This window comes from Myotis nattereri, assembly GCF_964212035.1.
Source record: "Myotis nattereri genome assembly, chromosome: 2".
In the NCBI taxonomy this organism is placed as follows: Eukaryota; Metazoa; Chordata; class Mammalia; order Chiroptera; family Vespertilionidae; genus Myotis; species Myotis nattereri.
This window is the reverse complement of record NC_138076.1, coordinates 27086677-27110336: the sequence shown is the minus strand read 5'-3', so window position 1 is coordinate 27110336 and position 23660 is coordinate 27086677. Positions and strand designations below refer to the sequence as shown.

The 23660-nt window shown below is 42.8% G+C and overlaps 1 protein-coding gene across 1 annotated transcript in view; it reads right to left on the bottom strand.

Annotated features, from left to right (window-relative positions):
• HGSNAT (heparan-alpha-glucosaminide N-acetyltransferase) overlaps positions 1-23660 on the bottom strand; it is a gene marked incomplete at its 5' end in the record, with an annotated part of 32362 nt that overhangs the window by 5031 nt on the left and 3671 nt on the right. The window contains 14 exons of the mRNA XM_081085031.1: positions 272-349; positions 2630-2716; positions 3796-3922; positions 4308-4429; positions 6681-6796; positions 7882-8042; positions 9340-9370; positions 10268-10344; positions 12824-12933; positions 13598-13667; positions 16524-16593; positions 18987-19108; positions 19325-19461; positions 22474-22589. Of these exons, the coding sequence (XP_080941157.1) occupies positions 272-349; positions 2630-2716; positions 3796-3922; positions 4308-4429; positions 6681-6796; positions 7882-8042; positions 9340-9370; positions 10268-10344; positions 12824-12933; positions 13598-13667; positions 16524-16593; positions 18987-19108; positions 19325-19461; positions 22474-22589 (1424 nt within the window). The remainder of the gene's footprint in view (positions 1-271; positions 350-2629; positions 2717-3795; positions 3923-4307; positions 4430-6680; positions 6797-7881; positions 8043-9339; positions 9371-10267; positions 10345-12823; positions 12934-13597; positions 13668-16523; positions 16594-18986; positions 19109-19324; positions 19462-22473; positions 22590-23660) is intronic.

Here is a 23660-nt window from a genome sequence, read left to right as displayed (position 1 = left end):
ACCACGTGCCAGAAGGTTGTGGGCTGGCCCCCAGTGGGGATGGAAATGGGAGGCAACCAATTAATGTTTCTCTCACATTGATGTCTCTCTCTCTCGCTCGCTCTCTCTCTCTTAAATCAATAAAAACATATCCTCGAGTGAGGATTTTAAAAAAAGAATGCTACTTGTTGCGATGTGGTGACAGCTGATACACAAGTGTTGCTAAACATTTTTAAATTTAAATATGTATGCGTGAAGAAAAGGAGTTTTAGGGAGGAACGTCGTTACTCACTAGAAAACACCACCAGGCAGTGAATCTGATCAGGATGTCTTTGGTCTGATCCTTGTAATACAAGAGTATCTTTCCTGCCTGGAAAAGAAAACACAGTCTGACGCAGAGAACTGCCGAAGGTATATTCTGATTTCACATCCATCCATCATCTTAACCACTCCACTGACCCCTCTGCCCGCACGCTGCTAGGCGCTGGGATTACAGAGGAAAGGCATGTTACCCCCGCCCTTGCCTAGGGGAGACTGAGCGGCACCTGGGACCACATTAGAGAGGATGTGCCATAGAGATGAAGCTACAAGTGCAAAGCAGGAAGAGCATTCAGGCCGACTGGAACAGCACGCCCAGAAGCAGATCACAATGGGGAGAAAGCCCACCAGCCCTCAGGTGCCGCAGGGCACGAAGGTGACAGGCAGGTGGACTTGTAGGTCTCACTGACAGGCACTGGCCTTCTCCCCTAGGTCTGCCAGATGGCCCAGTCTGGCGGTGGAGGAGGGACGGGACAAGGTGGAACTGGAGGCAGACAACATTTTAAACACAGTGAAATCTGAACTTTGCATAAAAACCCCCTCAAATTAGGAATTAATTTCGGAAAATATCAAACTATAAGAAAGTGTTATTTATAATAATATCTAAATTTTATGTTTTCAGAACTTTACATGAATTAAGTAATTTAATCCACTCAACACCTTTATGAAGTAGGTGCTAGTGAAGCACAGAGGGGTCAAATAACGTGCGGAGGCTACCCAGGTACCTCGGGCAGGCTGGGTGCAAACCCAGGCAGCGCTCACCAGGTCTGCACTCTTAAGTCCTACGCTGCTCCCACAGGCGCAGACTTAGCTAGAAAGCATGCACAGGGATTAAATGAAAGCACAAGGTAAACTACAAAGTGCTATGGAGATAAAGGCAGCATTTCTAAATATGAAATTATTTAACCACCAAATTGTATATGCTTTCGACCTGCACTGTCCAATACAGGAGCCCGGAGCCAGAGGTGACTACTTAAAATTTAATTTAATTAAAATTTAACCCTGGCCAGTGTGGGTCAATTGGATGGGCATTGTTCTGTGCACCAAAAGGTTGCCGGTTCGATTCCCGGCAGGGTATATGCCCAGGTTTCAGCTTGATCCCCAGTAGGGGGCATGCAGGAGGGAGCCGATCGATGTTTCACTCTCCCATCAATGTTTCTCTCTCTCTCCTTCTCACTTCCTCTCTCTAAAAAGAAAAAGAGAAAAAATCCATAGAAATAGCTTTAAAAATTAAATAAAGTTTAAAATTCAGCCCCTTAGCCCTGGCCAGGTAACTCGGTTATAGCATTGTTCCAATACTCCAAAGTTGCAGGTTCCATGCCTGGTCAGGGCACATACAATAATCAACCAATGAATGCATAAATAAGTGGAACAACATACCAATGTTTCTCTCTTTCCTTCCTCTCTCTCTCTAAAATCAATAATTAAAAAATTATTTAAGAGAATAAATAAGCAGCCCTAGCTGGTTTGGCTCAGTGGACAGAGCATCGGCCTGCAGACCGAAGCATCCCGGGTTCAATTCCAGTCAAGGGCACATGCCCGCTTTGCGGGTTCAATCCCCAGTAGGGGGTGTGCAAGAGGCAGCCGATCAATGATTCTCGCTCATCATTGATGTTTCTTTCACTCTCCCTCTCCCTTCCTCTCTGAAATCAGTAAAAATAATAAATAAACAAACATATAAAATAAAATTCAGCCCCTTAGTCATACTAGCCACAGTTCAGTACTCAGTAGCCACACGGAGAGCTCACATACAGAACATTTTCATCATCACACGGAGTTTCATTTGCGCTGCTCTGCACATTTTTCTTCTCCCAGCTAGCGCCCCTCAAATAACAACTTCAAATACTAGTGCGGAGCACTTTAGGAAGAAAAGGCCGGGCTGTTCAGAATTTTCACATGTGAGACAAACCAAGAATACCCTGTACTGACTTTGTCATAAAATACGCATAACCTGAAACCAGGTAACGTGTACACAAAGAAGTGTGAAAAGTGTCACAGTGACGTCCCCGCATCACCAATACCAAGTTCTCTGCACAGTCCAGCGGAAATCTTCTACCAGAAACAGCTGTGCCTCCGTTTCTAAGGTAAGCCGTGTGAATAATAAGAACCTCTTTTGACAATATAGACATTATACCCAATTATTTGAATGTGCTGAATTTTAGCAGCTTCTAGTTTTGACAATTTGTCAAACACAAGCAAACAGGTTTAGACCTGTAATACACAGAAGAGGATGTGCTTCCAATGATTTTAATAAAACAGTTTTTTAGTTAGTAATGAATCAGTAACCCCAAACTGTAAGGAAAAAATGTTTCCTAATGAAATGGACGCATACCTGAACTCCTAAAAATGCCATCACAATGGAGTTGATGGTCCCTAGGACGCCTTCGGGGTCGTAGGCCACCGTGGTGTGATACAGCACCTGCACAAAACAGAACAGGAGGCAGCACTCGCTCCCTGGCCACGAAAACGCACACACCTCATAGACTAAATATAAGCTCCAAACACTCCAACATTTAATGTGCTTCATTTTTATGCAGAAATGCATTGCCAACTTGCGGGGATTGTAAGAATAACACCTCTGGCCAAGACAGCGCGTGTGACTGACACTTCAGAAGGGCCTGAGAGACCAAGGACCAGCCATGGGCCAGCACCGCCACCTCAACTTCAGGTGGCTCAGCGACACGACACACCCCTAACCAGTGTCAAACAATTTCCAAGATTATTCTTTTTGGTCAACCCTGTTGTAACATCAATAGCGTCCTATCTTCTTTTAAGACAAATAACATTTAACATATCTATCTGTTATTTTATTATACAGTAAGTTGTTGTAGGAATGACAGAAATTTGGAAATGCCCAGTGTAGCGGATGCTGCAGTGTGCCACCAGATTCCCCCTCCCCCACCTGGCAGGACTGAAGCCTTCCTGCCCAGCTGCTTCCAGTGTTAGTGGCCAATAGCTCTCAGCCAAGTGCCTCTCTGGATCTGTCCTTGACTGAAGAGAGCCGCCTCTCCAGGAATCAGACCCCCTTGCTGGGGGAAGTGCACATCTCACCGGGGGTATAGGGCCAGATCCCACCCTCAATTCAGAACACCCCTGAGGGCTACGCCAGCCCACCCCACCGCCAGGAGATCAGCTAAGGCCTTCGTGTGACCAGGATGCATTTCAACTGCTCCCTCAGCCCTTCATTCCACAGCAGGCGTGGGTCCCACGGGACTGCCTGCAAACTTCCTGCTCGTGAATCCGACCTGGGACCCGCAGAAAAGCACTAGGCTATGCATCTGATACTATGTAGACTCACTTTGAAATCTAAAGTAATGTTTCCCTACAGCCCCATCATGAACACTCAAGTCCCTAAAGTTAGTCATCTTTTCAAATAAAAATCAGTCCCCACCCTAGTTTATGAAATGGACACAACTGCAAGTTGGCCAGCCCTTTCTACCTTCCTTCCCTCCTGAGCGCCTACACGTCCAGTTCCAAGTGCAAGCCCGTGCCACTCACAGTCGAGGAAGGATGCTGATAAATGTGATCGTCTCCCAGAAGCAAGCGGTCAATGTAGCCAGCAGCTCCTCCCGTGCAATTCGGGTACTTCCCCAGATCTCCGATGCCGCCAGGCCCAAGGTAGCCACTGGGGAGTGAGAACACGGGCTTACCGACAAGACTCCAGAGGGATAAGAGTGCATACTGGCTGTGCACGCAGCCCAACAAAGAGCCGCACACGTGTACCAGCCAGGAACCCCTCTGGAGCTAGCCCTCTGACCAATGCTCTTTCGACTGGACTGCCTCCCACGTTAAGGCTCCGCAACTTCCATTCAAACTGACCCTGAAAAACCCTCCCAGGGACACTCCTCTGGACACACACCAAGCTCTTCTCCCAACATACAGTGGCCTCAACGGAAAAGAAAGAGCGAAAGGGATTCCTTGGACTTGGGGGATCTGAAGATAGAGCCCCAAAGGACTGACGAGGCAGAAAATGACAAGCACAAAGGGATAACCTACACGGGGTCACTTACGTGGGGCATCCGGGAACAGGTAAGAAGAATGTCAAGGCCAGCCAAACGCCCTCCAGCATCAAGATGACGAGCCACTGGGGCCAGCTGGATGTGATGTCCTGAAGACAAGAGCACCTTCTCTCCTGAGTGAGGCCATAAAAACACAAGCTGAATGGAAGTAGCACGAACAGGAAGTAACATGCAAGCATATGTACTTGGGAAATTCCCTGATTCTTCTCTTGGCCTTCATTGTAGTAATGCAAAAACACATGCATGTTTATCTCATATGTACTGCATGACCTGGATGTTTCCTCTCTATGAAGTACCACAGTAAAACATTAGTTACAAAGAAATCAGTGGACAATTCCAATCCTGTAACCAAAGAGAACTGAAAACAGATGTTCACACAAAAACTTGTCTACAAATGTACACAGCATCGTTAAAATGCACAATAGCCAAAAAGTGGAAACAAGTCAAATATCCATCAAATGATAAATGATACAAAAATGTGGTTCAACCACAAAATGGAACACTAGTCACCAAGGAATCCAGGACTAATACATGGCACAGAATGGATGAACCCTGAAGACATTATGCCGAGTGAAAAAAGCCAGACACAAAAAGACACACACTGTATAATCCCACTGACATGAAACATCCCAAACTGGCAAATCGATAGAGACAGAAAGTAGATTAGGGGTTGCCTAAGGACTTGTGAGGGACTAGTAGTGAGTGCAGGGTTTTTGGGGGGACAGTGAAAATGTTCTAGAAAGAGATAGTGGTGATGTGTGCACAACTCTGAATACCACTAAATATCACTACATTGTATACATCAAACACGTGAGCTTTATGGTTTGTGAAATATGTCCTCCCTTAGGGAAAAAGAAATAGCTGTCACCTTGGTAAACTCAGCAATTTATAGCAAGACAGAAAGTAATCACAAAAGAAGTGACTTGAAATACTTCTTACAACAAAGAAACAGCCAAGGACGTACTGTCATTATCCCACACTCTAGCTTGGCACTTTCCCCTCCACGTTGAACCTTTGCAGCCTTTTGTATAGATACTGATATGTAATACAACTCAAAAAAATATAGCCCAGCCAGCGTGGCTCAGCGGTTGAGCATTGACCTAAGAACCAGGAGGTCACGGTTCAATTCCCAGTTGGGGCACAGGCCCGGGTTGTGGGCTCAATCCCCAGTGTGGGGCGTGCAAGAGGCAGCAGATCGATGATTCTCTCTCATCATTGATGTTTCTATCTCTCTCCTTCTCCCTTCCTCTCTGAAATCAATAAAATATTTTAAAATATATATATGTAATATACATATACTATATGTCTATATATATAAAAGCCTAAGGTACCAGCTATATAAAAGCCTAAGCGACTGCCAGCCGGTAGTTATGATAAGCACTGACCATCAGGGGCAGACACTCAATGCAGGAAAGGAAACCACAGACATGGAAACATGGAACAGACTGATAAATCCCAGAGTGAAGAGTGAAGAGAGGAAGGGGGGGCGGGGGGCGGGAAGAGATTAACCAGAGATCTTATATGCATACTAGAGGCCCTGGTCTGCGCCCTCTCGCAATCCAGGATCCCTTGGGGGGTGTCAGAGAGCCGATTTCGGCCTGATCTCCGCAGGCCACGCTGAGGGACCCCACTCATGCACGAATCCATTTCAGCAATGGTGATATTATTTTAACACCATCCAAATACCTTTGGTTACTGGACACTTAAAAATGTGTTAAGAAGGTAGATCTCTTGCCAAAACCAGTTTGGCTCAGTGGATAGAGCGTCGGCCTGCGGACTGAAAGGTCCCAGGTTCGATTCCGGTCAAGGGCATGTACCTAGGTTGCGGGCACATCCCCAGTAGGAGATGTGCAGGAGGCGGCTGATCGATGTTTCTCTCTCATCGATGTTTCTAACTCTCTCTCTCTCTCCCTTCCTCTCTGTAAAAAATCAATAAAATATATTTAAAAAAAAAAAAAGAAAAAAAGAAGGTAGATTTCATGTGTTTTTTAATACCAAAAAAAAAACCTAAAAAAACCTGACTGATAGCTCTGGCTGGGTAGCTCAGTTGGTTAGAACGAGGTCCCATTACGCCAAGATTATGGATTCAATCTCCATTCAGAGTACATACAAGAAGCAACCAATGAATGCATAAATAAGCAGAACAACAAACTGATGTTTCTCTCTCTACCTTGCTCTCTCTCTTTAAAAATTAACTTTAAAATGGCTGATATAAAGACTAAATAAAAATAACTAATTGAAGTAAAAAAGAATATATTTGACTAACAGCATCAAAGAATCTACTGAAGTACTGCACTCAGAACTAAAGAAAGTTCTAAAAACCAGAGACATTTTCCCCCTCTTTTAAAAAACAGGGTTTCTCACCGAGACACAGTTTTCAGGCACAGGCTTGGCAAAGAGGAGCTCTAGCACGGCCACCACGAAGTAGGTCACCCCCAGCCGCTGGAGCACACCGGGGATCCGCACCTTATCCCACGACACTGCAGGAGGCCCAAGTTTGGAAGAGGTTAGTCAGCATCTCTCACCTCACCCCAAGGCATTACTTTCTCCTAAGGGGGAAGACACACCTACACTGCACCTGAGTGCGTCCTCTTTAAGCTCTCGGAGACGGGAATACTACATGTGGTCAGCAGACATGCTCACACTCACAGCAGGAAGCTGGCCCGCTGGGGGACTGGGATGAGAACAGAAGTGTCTGCCTCGGGGGTGGGGATGAAGCAGGAACTACCCTTAGCCTTGAAGTGCATCTCCTGGGCCTTTCTCATGAGACTATGGATTCAACTCACAATCCACCGACGGACTCTCCCTGCCCTATAGGGCACCGGCTGTATCACTAGAAGAGTGGAACCCTATAATGAACCTATAATGTACCCTGCGAGCAGTGGCCCGCCTCTGGAGATCCACGAGTCAACTTTTCTGTGACACCTTCCCTTGTGACCTCTACCTCCTCCTAATGCCTAGTCTAAGTGGTCATTGCCTGGGGGGTTCCTCTGGCTAGTGTCCAGCTATTTGTGTCCACTTCTGCTACTGCCCCAGGACGACAATGACCAGCACCTTCCTCGATTCTGATACTGGGTCCCAAACAAAGGACCTACATCCTTCCTTCATTTTTCCTATCTCGCTCACACCCCTAAGACAATGACGAAGGTGTCATGCCTTCCCAGCAACCCAGATGGCACACAGGTGGCAGGTGACAAAGGTGAATTTTTGAACCACCACACAACAGCCTTATTATGAAAGTTACTGAAAGCAAAGTGGCAGGAGGGCAGGGTCTGCCAAACAGGGGGCCTGGTCTGGGCCCCACTTGGCCCCGCTCTGCACTTCAATCATCTGAAGAAAGCGCTCCCATCTCTCGCACTTTCTTTGGGTTCGGGTGGCCCAGGTCTAGAATCCAACAGGGTAACAATAGTGCCCAAAGTTATACAAGCATCATGTATACTTTTCTAATAACTGTTCTTTTTGTAGGTACCTGCGATGGAGAGATTGCACTTCTTTCGAATTATACTGTGTAGTTTCCATATTTCAACCTGCATATATACAAACGGGGGGGGGGGGATATACTTACATGGACCAAGGCAATAATTGGGGTTCACAATGACAATTCCTATGCAGATTAACAGGAAACTCCTCCACGCAACTTTCCCCAGCAGTCTGAATTTTGAACATCCCCGCTGCAGTATGGAAGTCATTGATAGAAAAATTGAAGATCCCATAATAAATACAAACCTAAAAAAAAATACCCAGCTATTACTAGATGGCCATTTCTAATGTTTTGGTCTATATATACAAAAAAAATTGTAACATATCATACTATTTTATAACCTGTTACATAAGAGAAGCTACACATGATTTTTTAAAAGTAGCCAATTACTGAATGACATTGGGTTAATAGCGGAGGAAACACAGAACGCAGCCCTCTAGGCTGTCAGATCTGTGTGCCCTGGAGTCCTGTCCTCGGGGAGATTCTTCAGCACTAAGTGCAATTTCCAAGAACAACTGTCCCATGTAATCATCAGAGAGAAATAGGATGGCGATGCTGTAATCCAATCAGCTCAGCATTCACTAGCATGCCCTCCGGTCCTTGAGAAACAAACCACACACTTCAATCATTTCTAACTCACTCTTGCTCCTGGAAGAAAGCTTTATTTTTCTTTTCTTTTCTGATTTTGTCTGAGCCACGCATCTCTTTTCTTTCCTTTCTTTTACCATACTAAATTACCTCTTTAAAAAAATCAGAACAGCAATTTCTCTATTTGGAGAAGGGTTACAGAGATGAGTTTGCTCTGACTGCACACAGCAAGCCACTTTTCTCTATTCTCACAGAGAATATACGTAAATAATTAGCAGGTCTGTGGGCTTGTAAAAGTTCCTCCTAATCTGGCTAAAAAAACAAAACAAAACACAAAAAAAACCCCAACCTCCTTACCCCAAAAGCCCCGAGTTTATATTAGTGATGAAACACAAGGGACCAAAGGCTTAAACCAACACGCAGGACCACTTCCTAATGATGGAGCTCAAGGTGTCACAGCAAAGACACAGGTTCTTCCTTGTATAGGAGGTCAGGGTCCCCCAACAAGGTCAGCAGGCACAGAGGAGTAAAGACAGTGTTTAGTTCTCCAGTGTTACTCCAAATTTTACTTTAGAATATCATTGCCCTGTTAGAGACTTACCAGAGTTCCCTGATACCAATATACAGTGTTACTTTTAGGAATGATTTTTAGACTTATTTTCAGGATTAGTGGCATTTATCATTTCCTACAAGATTCCAGGACCTCGTACAGTACATTGTGTCCACACTCACACTCGTCTTTTATATGCACGTCTTAGATGAGCACTACGCGTGCGAAGTGTAAGAACTGGCCAGTACCACGACTTTCGGAAGGACCGCGTCACAGCAGAGGCCTGTGAGTGACACAGGCCTGTGGCCCAGAACTCAAGGCTGGTCTCAAGAAAGGCTCCCACATGAGCTGAAAAGGAAAACCCGGAGATGACCTGCGGGAGAGCCGGTGGCAGACGAACTCACCATGGGAACACAAGGTCAGCCACTGTCAGTCCTGCAGGGAAACACCAGCACGGAGAGGTAAGGAAAGGGGATCTAGAGTGTGAATACGTCCTAAATTTAAAAGGAAAACACTGTGAAGGAACACACAGCCCTCCCCGGGGACCCTGCAACCTATCCCTGGGCCTACAGCCTTGCCTAGGAACATGTCTGGGCCCGGGAGAACCAGACTAGCAGCTGTGGACAAGTCTGTTATCCTTAAGCCGTGCTACTCTAAACCCATTCTTAAACCAACCGCCAAGGCCAATGCACAGCCATCGCTCAGCACCACTCAGACCAACTGCAGGTCAATGGCACCCTCGGAGGACCAGGCGTCTCCGAAGGTATGTGCATGGCTCTACTGAAAGGCATACCTAGAACATGACAGGGATCCTTTACAACTGAGTTACTTTTTCTTTTTTTGGTTAATCCTCACCTGAGGATATTTTTCTATTGATTTTTAGAGCGAATGGAAGGGAGAGGGAGAGACAGAGAGAGAAACATCAATGTGAGACTGGTTGCCTCTCACATGCACTCCGACCAGGGTGGGGATCGAACCTGCAACCAAGGTACGTGCCTTTGACTGGAATTGAAAGCGGGAGCTTTCAGTCCTCAGGCCGATGCTCTATCCACTGAGCCAAACCGGCCAGGGCTACAACTAAGTTCTTAACAACTGCAGAGTCTCTCAGTCCCACAGCTGAGACCGTGGCGTCTCCGTGTTATCACAGTGAGGCATCACGGAGCCACAGAACACAAAAGACAGAATGACAAAACAACCTAGAGGTCATTCTACGGGGACAGGAGCCTGCTGGGGCCTCATCTCTGGCTCCTGGGGGACACTGGGTGGCTCTCCTGCCCACCGTTCTTTGAAGGCGCCCCACTTAAGCGACACTACCTTTAGGAAATAACGTACCATTCCAACTCGCATGTTTGAAGTACCAGTATTTTCCTCCTCCGTAATTAACGAAGACCATGAGGATGAGTGCTAGCCTGTGAAGCAAGAAGGAGCATACAGTCAGGGCCGGCACACGTGACAAGGAACGGCCGATGGCCAGAGGCACACTTACAAACACAGGCGCAGTCATGACACCAGAGGGCGCATAGCAAGAGAGGAATGAATGCTTCTAACCACCACAGTCAGGACCCTCCACCAAGGTCCCTCTGTTGCCAACATTTCTAACATGATGAAGCCTTAAGAAAAATTCAGACTGACAGTCAACTGTGTAACCTGAAAGCAAAGCCAAACATTCCCAATCTCTCGATGCTGTGCCACTCATTCAGGCGTCTCAGGTTCAGTCACTATTGCCAGACCTGAAGGTTCAAATCTTAGGTGCTTCTCTCTTCTGGGTCAAAAGACCTTGGGCAAGACTCTCACAGGCACCTCCATGTGCTTCTCTGTCAGAGGGAACCTACCCCACATAGGAAACGCTGGGACTGTTTAAGAAGAATGTTCCTGATAGCACCTAACCAGTGCTGGGCAATTTTAGGCCCTTAGTAAATGTTAGTTCCTGTCTACCCGTGAACGTTTCATCTCCAAAAGTGGCGATGAGAATCAAAAAGAAAAATTAATACAATAACGTTGATTCTGGATATGCTATTGTTTGATGCGAATTCTGTAGAATGCAGGCAACAAAGACTTTCGTATGTCAATGTGATCATTTATGGGGACCCTGGAGCTCAACTGCTAAGGATCAAATCCTGGCTGTCTCAGTCCTTCTAAGTGACCTTGGGCAAGTTACTTAACCCTGTGGCTCAACTTCTTCATCTGTGAAACAGGCATATTAAACATGTATGCCTCATCAGGTTGTAAAGGGAATAAATTAAGACATGTTAGAACAGTCTCAGCACTTGGTAAGAACGCAAAACTGTTAGCAATTGTTACTATTATCATCATTTTTGTTACTATTCCTGGCTTCACATATACACACCAGGAGCACTCAGAGCTCTGGTGACGCTGGGACAGGATTCTAAGGTTATCACTGGAGAGTGAGAGACCTTGGTGAGTAGAAATGGAAGACCTGATACCTAGATATTTGTTTTCAGGTCTACACTTTTATACTTTATTTTCAGAGTATGGTCCTGGCGTTCATTCTTCTACCAGAACTATAAAACAACTAGAGGCCCGATGCATGAAATTCATGCCAGAGTAGGACGGCACAGCCGCGGTGGCTGCCTGGATCCCTCCCTCGCAGCCGCGGCAGCTTCCTCCATCCCATGGTTGCAGCCCCAGCTTTGGCTTCATCCGGAAGGTTGTGCAGAAGGACACCCGGTATAATTAGCATATTACACTTTTATTATTATAGGTAACAATTTACCATATGATGCTGTGGGTTTGTTATTAAAAAAGTCCTGATATTCTAGGTGTTTTGCTAGTGGTGGTGAAGGACAGCAGTGAAGGTGGCTAGAGGACAACTCCTTGGGGTGCTGGTGTTTCGTTTCTAAACTACCGTGTCTTCTCATCTGTCAAGTGACTGACTGGGCATGGGGGTGCATGTGGATGTGGGGGCCCCACGTACAGCTACTTGCCCAAATGCAAATGACCTTAACTCAGCAGAATCTACACACCAGTGGCAACTGGCTCTGGTCCTGCCCCACTACTCCTCGCCAGCTCACAGACACTGACGACCAAAGCTTCCCAGTAAGGAGAGGCTGATGCTTTTCTTGCTTTGTTTTTTGTTTTTTTTTTGGTTAATCTTCACCTGAGGACATTTTTCCATTGACTTTTGGAGAGAGTGGAAGAGAGAGGGAGAGACAGAGAAACATCGATGTGAAAGAGACACATCAACTAGTTGCCTCCTGCACACACCCCAACCAGGGCCGGGGAATCTGCAACTAAGGTACGTGCCCTTGACTGGAATTGAACCCGGGACCCTTCAGTCCACAGGTTGACACTCTATCCACTGAGCCAAACCAACTATGGCTGCTGCTTTTCTTTTATAGCAAGAAATCCTTTCTTAAAAAAAAGAAAAAAAAAAGAAATCCTTTCTAGCCTAGAAAGTAAAAGAAATATGAAATTATGCTAAGTGAAATAAGCCAGTCAATGAAAGAAAAATACCACATGATCTCACTCATTTATGGATAATAAAGACCATTATAAACTGATGAACAAAAGTAGATACAGAGGCAGAGCAGCCTCAAACAGACTGTCAAACTACAGCAGGAAGGCCGGGGAGGGTTGGGGGGCGTGAGGGGGGGGTAAGAGATCAACCGAAGGACTTGTATGCATGCATATAAGCATAACCAATGGACACAAGACACTGGGGGGTAGGGGAGGCCGGGGGAATGTCAAGGAGGGGAAAAAAAGGAAACATGTGTAATACCCTTTGTAATACTTTAAGCAATTAAAAAAAGAAAAAAAAACTAGAAAACAAAAAGAAATATGAAATACTTTTAACATAAAAGTGTGTTTATGTGTAAACATGTAACCTGAGACTACCCGTGCCCACAGTGCTACAAGGGAGCCACGTACCCCCGGAAGGTGTCCACGCAGCGGAGGCGCGGAGGCACCGCAGACAGACGCCATACTTCCGGTTGGGCATCGTCACCGAACAGGCCTGCCCTGCTTGGAGAGCCCAGCTCCTTCAGGAAAAAGGGGAGACGGACAAGTGATGCATAATGCTAGGGAGTAAATTTCATTTTCCCATTGTTTAGGGAGAAGTGAACCACGTGGACAGCTAAAGATCGCTGTTCTGAACAGTACTTCAATGTGCTTTTGTAAGGATCCCATCTGGAGGTCTAGTTTTTCCTTTATTTGGTTTTGTGCCTTTTGCTGAGCTTGCACTGCCCATGCTGATACACGACCATGAAGACCTGGTCCATAAGTGAATCTGTGCAAACATACAAGCAAGAATGTCCACAAGGGGGAATCCATATGTCCATAATGAATCTATCAGCACAGCAATATGCTTGCTCATCTCAGGAGGCCTTGGCATTTACAGAGTCAACACTGGTGTCTCTGGTGTTCAGTGACTCCCTACATAACTGGACTGATTCAACAGCACGGCCTGCAGAGCGAAACATCGCGAGGCAGCCCAGAGCCCAACCTCAGGGAAGAAGCAGAGGGGACAGTGCCCGTCACAGAGCTGAGAGAAGCTGCTCTTTATTAATAAGGACACATGACCTGGCCTTCCGCAACGTAAATAAGATGAACCAAACCAGACACTACAGATGACTAAAGAGGGAACTGTAAATTCCAAACGGACAAAACCACCCCCACCACACGTGATGCATTCTAATAACTCACGGAGTTGATGAGGCGATCGGTTTCCCGGGAATTTATTGCTTTAGAAATCCAGTTATTAAAGTCATCCAAACTGTAAACAAATAGAAGGCACAGTTCTTTTGTGTTCTTTGCCAGAATTTCAAAATGACTGGATAGCATATTAATTGATTAAAATGAAAATTACTTTAAGTTCAAATCCCACACAAGTCAAAGAATTACACATTTAAAATTTTTAAAGAAACAAAAGTGCAAACCAAAGTTTATAGCAACTGTATTTTAAATGCTTGACTCTTATAGCATAATTTTCTCATCAACAGAAATAGGAATAGAGATGTTGTGAGGGTTTATTGAGGTTATTATTCTCTGTGGCTAGAATTCTTATTAATAATACATCTCATTAAAATAAGAATAGCAAAAAATTTCAAACAAGCACACTCAATAGAGAAAGGACCCTGTTACACAGTATATGACGGCTGTGTAACAGGGTGAGATACAGCTATTAAAAATAACAAGAATGTGGCCTCTGTCTATGCAAAGAAATACAAATCTAAACTGTTAAAAACAAAAAGCAAAAACCCATTACACAGACTCAGCTACAACGGAACTAAAATGCATATTTGCACACTGAGAAAGCTTGAAAGTAACTTTGGAGTAATTCAAATAGTTAGTATATTGGGTTCTTATTTTCTAGAAGAGTACTTTTGTTCAAAAAGACATCCAGATATATTAAACTGATTTACATGATTAACAAAAGATAAATATATTAACTGGCTTTTCTTTAAAATGAGAAAAACTCATTTTACATAAACTTTGTACATTTGAATTGTCCAATACATAGGATTTTTTCCTTTTTCTTTCTTTCTCTCTTTTTTTTTTTATTGTGGAAAGTTTCAGGCATATGCAGAAGTAGAGGAACTAGTATAATAAGTCTCATAGACCAACCTCCTAGCTGCAACTACACATGTCGGTCTTACTTCCTCCACATTCCCACACAATACCCCTTTTATTTTAAAGAATCCCAAACATCATATCATTTCATCCATAAACACTTCAGTATATATCTCCAAACAATAAAAACTTTTCAATTTTTAAATATAACTGTAGTACCTTTATTGCATTTTAAAATATTATCAATAATTCCTTAATATTACCAAATGGCCATTTCAATTTCTCAATCTCATAAGTTTTTCCTTACAGTATAAGTGTTTAAATCAGAATCTAAGCATGATCTATATAGTCAGTGAATATATTTACGTTGTTGTTGTTAATCCTCATCAGAGGATATTTTTCCATTGATTTTTAGGGAGAGTGGAAGAGAGAGGGAAAGACAGAGAGAAACATTTATGTGAGAGAAACGCATCAATTGGTTGCCTCCTGCATGAGCCCTGACCAGGGCTCAGGCCTGGGAGGAGCCTGCAACCAAGGTATGTGCCCTTGACTGGAATCGAACCCGGGAACCTTTGGTCTGCAGGCCAATGCTCTATCCACTGAGCAAACTGGCTAGGGCTGAATATATTTTTAATTTCTTCTCTTGTTTTCTCCACAACTCAACTCCTATTTCTAGTTTACTCAGAACTGGTAACATCACTGTTACATGAAAAATATTAAAATAGAGACATCTAAGGAAGGGTGAAAAGGAGAAGTTAAAATATTTTAAAATTGAACTTTTAAAAATTGTTGTACATGCTTGTTCTCCAAGTGAAAAGAGAGAAGCTGTATTCTTACTACTTTTTCTGGTTCAGACAAACCTGAACTTCCCCAGACTTCCATGGGCATGCGGGGGAGTAACGGGGCAAAGACAGGGATCTTGCTTTGCCAATCACTGCATTCTGCCTGCAGGCTGCAAAGGCAGACTCTCATGCAAAGCAGAGTTTCAATTCCCAGTGGAGTGAGGTGGTACCTCCTCCTTTTGCCAGAGCTTGATATCAGCTACCAATTACTTTAGAAAGTGATGCAATAGATACATTCACATGAAAAGCACCACATGAAGAAAATCCTAACAAACAGGAACAGTATTTGCATCATATCCAAAGATTGACAAGATGATACCTTAATTCAAAGAAATGAAACGCCTCTGCTAGGATCATACTCTGTCCCTAAAAAGCAGGTAGATTCCACACTTGCTTCTGAGTAGCAAGTCATCCTGTTACCCCTACATACAGTCAGGTTTCCCCTACAGGAGTTATTTCTGGGATGCATAAAGGCAGTGGGTCAAAGTGCATAAAAGCCCTAAAGTTGCAGGGCTCCCGGAGTGAGCAACCTTAAAGGCCAGGTTCTCTTCCTTCCAATTTGCATACAGCTCACCAATAAAACCCTGTGGTCCTTCCTGAGACCCTAACAGGCTGAGTGCATGAAAAATTGATCTTACTCCTTTTAAAACATACAGGAACTTTCCTTTGAAAGACAATTTGCCAGGCCTGGATCTACTTTACTTTCTTTTTCTTTTCCAGTCTATTAATTCACTCTCACCAGAATCGCTGTTACTCAACAAAGAATTTCCTCTCAAACTGCTAACCCAACAAAGGGAAGGAGTCCCTGCTGGGGTCCGGAGGTACCACACCTTGTCCTCCATCTCTGCTGCCAGATGCCCAGGCTGGCAGGAGTTGGGAAACTGGATTAGAGGGGTGGCCCCAGGGCTCAGAGCGAGAGGGAAGGAAGAAAAGTCCACTGTAGAAACCACCTCCTACACTCATCACCACCTCTACTCATCATAAAGCAGGATGTGAGACTCAGGAAATTATTTCTCAAGTATTTGCTTCTACTTTTTCAGCCATTTGGGAGGACTGAAGGCCGAGACCCAATAGAACTAGGCTACCATTTCACTGAAGTCAGGGATCATCTCTTATGCTACACTGAATCCCTAGTCCGAGGGCTGGAAGGGGCATGGTGGACACAGTAAGCATTCCTTTCATCAAAGAATACTACTGCTTTCCCCAGGGGTGCTTACCTCAACAAGAACCTTAGAAAGCACACAGCAATGATGACCGCCAGACCCACAAGGAAGGCAACACACACAGCTATAAGAATAACAGAAAGCATGTTATCACCAAAAGTGTCATCAGAAGAATCAAAGTGGTCATGTTATTACGTTTAATCTGTAAATGAAAAAATGCAAAAAAATAAAAATCACAACAAATGAAGGAAAAGCCGATATTGTTATGCTAGATTTCCTATAAACAACTGAGAACACTTCATAAGGGGAGTGCTAATTTTCATTATGAAAAATACCAAACTACACAAAAATACGGAGAATTGTACAATAAACCCACACACACCCATCACCTACATTCTAGAATTGTCAAAATACTGTCACTCTTGCTTTATCTATTACCACTCTCCCCTCTCTCTTTTTGGCCTGAAGTATTTTAAAGCAAATCCCAGACACCCACCACGCCCCTCCATCGCAGTTCTATCTCTAAAGCTACGGTCTCGTAAAAGATGCATCCGCATCATGCAGCTTCTGACACGATCCACTGAGAAGGGCACATCACTTCCACAATAATCTACTGAAAATGCACAACCTCATCCTGAGAGAACAGCAAATAAACCAATTAACAAACTGGCCAGTCCGCTTCAAAAGTGTCAAGGTCATGAAAGACAAAGAACTGTCCTAGATTACAGGAGGAGCCTCACATTCAAATGCACTGTGGGATCCTGGATTGGATCCTGGACCAGAAAAAAAAAAAAATTAGAAGGAACAACAGGAGAAAAAGCAAAAGTATGTGATGAGAAGGCAGCACTGTACCAACATTAAGTTCCTAGTTTCAATAATCGTACATGGGATCTTTGTACTATGATGATATACTTTAGGGCAGTGGTTCTCAACCTGTGGGTCGCGACCCTTTGGTGGTAGAACGACCCTTTCACAGGGGTCGTCTAAGACCATCCTGCATACCAAATATTTACATTACGATTCATAACAGTAGCAACATTACAGTTATGAAGTAGCAACGAAAATAATTTTATGGTTGGGTCACAACATGAGGAACTGCATTTAAAGGGCCAGAAGGTTGAGAACCACTGCTTTAGGGGTTTAGGAAAAACTGGGTACAAGGTATATGGGAACTCTTTTTTGCACTGTTTCTAAAAGTCTAAAACTATTTCAGAATTAAAAGTTGCTTAAAAATGGACCTTTTGTGATATAACCACAGTGTCATGCAAAATTAGCAATAATTCCCCTGTTTTTTGTAGCTAGTGGGTTCAAATCTGGATCCAAACAAGGTTCACATCTTGCATTGGCTTGTGTTGTCTCTTAAGTCTCATTTCATCATAAGCAGCCATTGACTTGGTTCAAACGCCAGGTCAGCTGTCATCTGTATGTCTCATGTCCCAGGTCAGTCAGTACACTTCCTCATGGTGCCACCGAACGTGTTCTTCCACCCTCCAAATGTTCTGTACATGGGAAAGCAGCTGTAAAGGCTTGACTAAAAAGGTTACCGTCTTGGGGAAGAATGCTTCACAGGTGGTATTTTTCCCACTGTACTCTGAACACCTGAGACTGACCCTGTGCCGACGCTGTGTTCAGCCTGTGGAAGCCTGACCCCTCCCTGGTTAAGTTCCCGTTTCATTGGATGGTATCACCCACTCATGATTTTTTGCCTAAAGCAATTATTTCATTAGGGATTGCGAAATATTTTGCTACCCTGCCCTATAGTAACTGGAACTCTTCTCTAAAGAATTTACCCTCATGATCTAGGACTATGTAATTATCCTAAAATATAGCTGAAACAGGAAAAACAGGACACAGGCTTCAATCCTTCCTTTCAACTGACAATTTTAAGTCACATTAGTTACCTTCAGGTGCCCTATAACCTGGTTTTGTTTTAGTTTGGGGAGAGGGGCCTTGCTCTTTTGAGTTTCACAGTGAACTCATTGGGTTTTGTATAATCAATGTGTTTCCATTGATTACATTCATTATTCTTTTTAGTACTTAAATTGTCCCACACTGGCCCTTTCTTTTTTTTTTTTAAATATATTTTATTGATTTTTTTACAGAGAGGAAGGGAGAGGGATAGAGAGTTAGAAACATCGATCAGCTGCCTCCTGCACACTCCCCACCGGGGATGTGCCCACAACCTAGGTACATGCCCTTGACTGGAATCGAACCCGGGACCCTTCAGTCCACAAGCCGACGCTCTATCCACTGAGCCAAACCGATCAGGGTAAACTTTTTTGTCTTATTTATGCTTCATAATTAAACTATGAGACTGTGGTGATATATCATATAATTTTTTTATATGTGACATAATCTTCTTGGTACTTTAAATACCAATGACACAATAAGTACATTTTAAATATACCATAACTATGAGACAGATAACCTATAATCCAGGTTTTAAATTGCAAAGTATTGCAAACTAAAACGCTTGAAATGCAAAGTTTAAAAAGTCAACAAAGAGTGTATACATACGAAGGTTACTGTCGACTGGATTCTTATTAACGACTAGGTCACAAGCAGTTTCGTTGACTCCATTATGGATATGCTTGACCAAGAGAGAATAGTTTCCAAATTCACCAAATTTGTACTTCAGCCTATAAAGATTAGGTAAAATTAAGAAAAATGGTTAGATCAGGGGAAAAAGAGCTGGATTTTGGTGAAGTAATGAAAGCAGAGTGACAGGCATCCCTGGGTGCAGACCAGGAAAGATAAAGGAAAATATTTTGAAGGAAGAAAAAGCTAAAAACCAAATAAGAAGAAAAGCAGGGAGAAAACAGACTGCGGTAGGTCACAGCAAAGCAGGTACAAACCTACAGACTTCCTTCTCTTCCAGGGTGCCGTTGAGTTGCAGGATGGATGTGTGCTGGGTGCTCACAGCCACAGGTGCCATGCTGGGCTTCCCAGGTTCTCCACTCCCAGAAACATTCCCCAGAAGCTGGGGCAAGCACTACAAAATAAAAGCATGAGCACACGGTCGGAGGTGCTGGGAAGTCTGCTGGTTTTGAGGACATGAATATTCAACTGAAGATCCTGAGATGACTTTCTTTCATACTTACGAAAATTTTTTTTAAATTTCAATAATTTAGATAAAATTTGCCTATGTAAGTATGTATTGTTATGGAATTATACAACCTTTATTCACAGGTAGATTTTTCACATAATTAACTAATACAAAGCATATATTACATCTTGCATTCTACTGTTTTGATATTTAACAAATAAATTTCCATGATTCTACACAATTTGCATATGTATAACTTTTAATGATTGTATTATATGTCATCAAACATTACAATTTTGTGTTTTTAGGCTGCTTTCAAAGCTTGTTTTATCTTTTTATATGTAATTTATATGAATTATATTGTTGTAAAAATAAATATATAATTTAAGTATATTATATATATTTATAATTTATATGTTATTCTGTTTTAAAAGATCTATACATGGTGCTCTTATTCATTTAAATTCTTTCCCTAAAATAAACCTCAAAAAATAAAATTACTGGATAAAAAATAATCATGTTAATGGTTTTTGTTATATGTGCCAAATAGCACTCAAGAAAAATTACAATATATTTATTTCTCACTAGCCTTCCCAGGATTTAAAAATCATTCTTCTTTTTGTTCATGTACTAGGTATTTATGATATCACAACATTAAGATTGCATTTTTAAATTATCAGTAGATTAAATAATTCAATATTCTTTTGCAATTTTGTTTCCTATGGTGTAAGCTATCTTTTAAACACCAAATTCCCTTGAACATAATAGTAGAAATGTCATCCTCATATACTATAATATTAAACTTTTAACTATCAACTATTTCCCCACTCTAAGGCTTTCCTTTTCATCGTGTTATAAGCTCGTTTTTAATTACAAGTGTTTAAAGTTTATTCAGTCGTGTTAATCTGTCTTGTCATTTCTTCTATTGCGTCATTAGTTTAAAAATGTACTCTGCCTTTTTTAGTATTTTTTAAGTTGTGGAAGTTTTATAAAAGTTGAACCCACTTGGGACATTTGATAGATAGTATACAATAATTCTAAATGCCTTTCCCCAGGGTTTTAGTTGTAATATGTTAAATTAGCTTTTGCTTCTTACATTTACTTTGCTCCTGGTCTTGACTTCTGGTATATATATATATATACACACACACACACACACACACACACACACATATATATATTGTTTTGATTGATTTCAGAGAGGAAGGGAGAGAGATAGAGACATCAATGATGAGAGAGTTATTGATCAGCTGCCTTCTGCATGTCCCCCACTGGGGATTGAACCCACAATTTGGGCATGTGCCCTGACTGGGAATCGAACTGTGGCCTCCTGGTTCATAGGTCAATGCCCAACCACTGAGCAACACCACCTGGGCTTCCCTTCTTTTTTGGCTACCTAGCCAGTGTAGGTCACAATAGATTTGACCTGGTCTTCGTGGGGCCCATTCTCCTTTTGGGCTGTCCTTTGATTCTCTTGCTCACTCTTTCATATAAATTTTGGAATTATTTATGCAGATTCTATAAAGTATCCATTTATATATTAATAACAATTGTGTTAAATGTATGAATTTGGAAAGTGCTGCCACTTTCCCTATGTTTAGTCTTCATATCAGAGTGCATTGGCTGTTGTTCCATTTAACCTCTATTTTCTTCCATTAAAATATCACCATTTTCTTTTCATATGAGCTCTAAAGATTCCTCAAGGATACAAATGTCAACATAAACAAACCTTTAAATATGCTAACTTATGCCCTAACCGGGTTAGCTCAGCAGATAGAGCATCGGCCTGTGGACTGAAGGGTCCCAGGTTCGATTCCAGCCAAAGTCACATGCCCAGGTTGTGGGCTCGGTCCCCAGTAGGAGGTGCACAGGAGGCAGCCAATCAATGATTCTCTCTCATCACTGATGTTTCTATCTCTCTCTCCCTATGCTAACTTATTCTGCATGATAGAATTTCATTTAAGACTTTTAAACCCATATTATTTAAGAAGTTTGGCCTGCATTTCTTGTCATCTCTTTGCCGAGTTTTAAGATGAACACCCTAACTATACGGCAGAATAAATCAGATACCAAGCCATCATTTTTTGGGGAGTGGTATATGTAGGTTAATTTATATAGATTGAGAATTACTTATTATTTGAAAATGTAGAAAATGTTACCTATTTTTAGGTAGAGAAATTTGTTATAATTTTCCAGATTTCTTAATCAGCTGCTGATCTATTAATTTTTTCAATTTCTTGAATTAATCTTGATATTATTTTTTTGAAGGAAATCAAGTTTTGAATTTCAAATTTATCAGCATGTAATGCTTCACTGGACCATAATTACTTTAATTACAGTGGTTATATATACCCAGCTAAAATAAATTCTTTATCATCATGAGCCTCTCCACTGTCCTCACCACCCTGTCCCTGGAAGAATACCCAGGTGCCTCACTTCCTTCTCTGGTTATGCATTAGGCAAAGGACTAAAATAAAACATGCTCCATCAATTCTGCTCATCACTGAGAAATGGGTTTTTTAAAAATATAGGTAGTGGCCCCAACCGGTTTGGCTCAGTGGATAGAGTGTCGGTCTGCAGACTGAAGGGTCCCAGGTTCGATTCCGGTCAAAAGCATGTACCTTGGTTGTGGGCATATCTCCAGTAGGGGGTGTGCAGGAGGCAGCTGATTGATGTTTCTCATCAATGTTTCTAACACTCTATCCCTCTCCCTTCCTCTCTGTAAAAAATCAATAAAATATATTTAAAAAATATATATATAGGTAGTGGAAAAGATAAACAAATGTTGCTCATTGCTAGGCATTCTCCCTGATTATATTTCCTCTGATTATATAGACTGTTTGTTTCTTTACCTGTAAAACTGAAGTTAACATGTGAAGGGCTAAAGGTATGAGCATCAAGGATATATCAAATTATCCCCAAAGTAAACAAGATTGTGAGCATGAACACTCTACCTACATGATAACAGCGTTCAGAATTCCAGTAGACAGTCAAGTTTGTCCCAAGTAGTTCATTATGGATGAGCAGCAAAGCCTGGTCCATCTTCAGCTCTACATGCCTTTTTTTGTCTAAGCCTGGTAAGAATTAGAAAAAAAAATTTTTTTAAATCAAAGAAAAACAAAGCACCTGAAAATGTGTTTGACACAAAGTACACCTGTGTGAACGGTGGCTTCACAGGAGTGCTGCTCAAATGCCTGCATTCTAGGGTCTCTGATCCCTTACTTTGGGTATACACAGACATGCAATGTGTGTACACACCCCCACAGATCCTCTTTGCACAAGTGCCTCCACTACACAGGAGGCCTCAGTCAACACCATTCACACCCAGTGTGTAAAAGAACTGTGTAAGGACCTCACATTCATCAAGTGCTAAGATGTGACAGGCACCGAATTTAGAAGTTTCCACATATCTTCTATTTTTATAAGACAATCTCATGAGCTAGGTATTTTCTCCATTTTACAGGTGAAGAAATTATGGCTCATAAGGATTATATAACTGCCCACGGGCAGAGTTCTTCTGTGAAATGTTCTGAACTGCCCAATTTGTGTGATTCCAAAGTCCAAACTTTCCTGGCCACACTAATCAGCTCTGAGTGCAGTATGGGCAGCATGAGACCTGCAGAATCCCAGACCTACAGTCAGGATGAGCAGGTCAGCAGGGTTCGTGTGGGGTTTGCACACCCTTTAGTTGAAGTCTGAGGAGCCCTGCTTTATATCACTTTGGTTTGGCATTCTGAATCTCCTTCTAGCTTCCACAGCAGATTTGGGGCGGGTGAGGAGAGAGGGTAAGTCTCAGTCTGAAAGGCAGAAAGACCCAACTGCTCAGTGTTCCATGGGCTTAACACTCCCCACTTTCTTTTCTGTTTTTAAAATATATTTTATTGATTTTTATTACAGAGAGGAAGGGAGAGGGATAGAGAGTCAGAAACATCCATGAGAGAGAAACATACATCAGCTGCCTCCTGCACACCCCCTACTGGGGATGCGCCCGCAACCAAGGTACATGCCCTTGGCCAGAACTGAACCTGGGACTCTTCAGTCCGCAGGCCGATGCTCTATCCACTGAGCCAAACCGGTTAGGGCAACACTCCCCACTTTCTTAGCTGCTCTTAGGAGCCCACCAAGACATGCACAATCTGGATTTA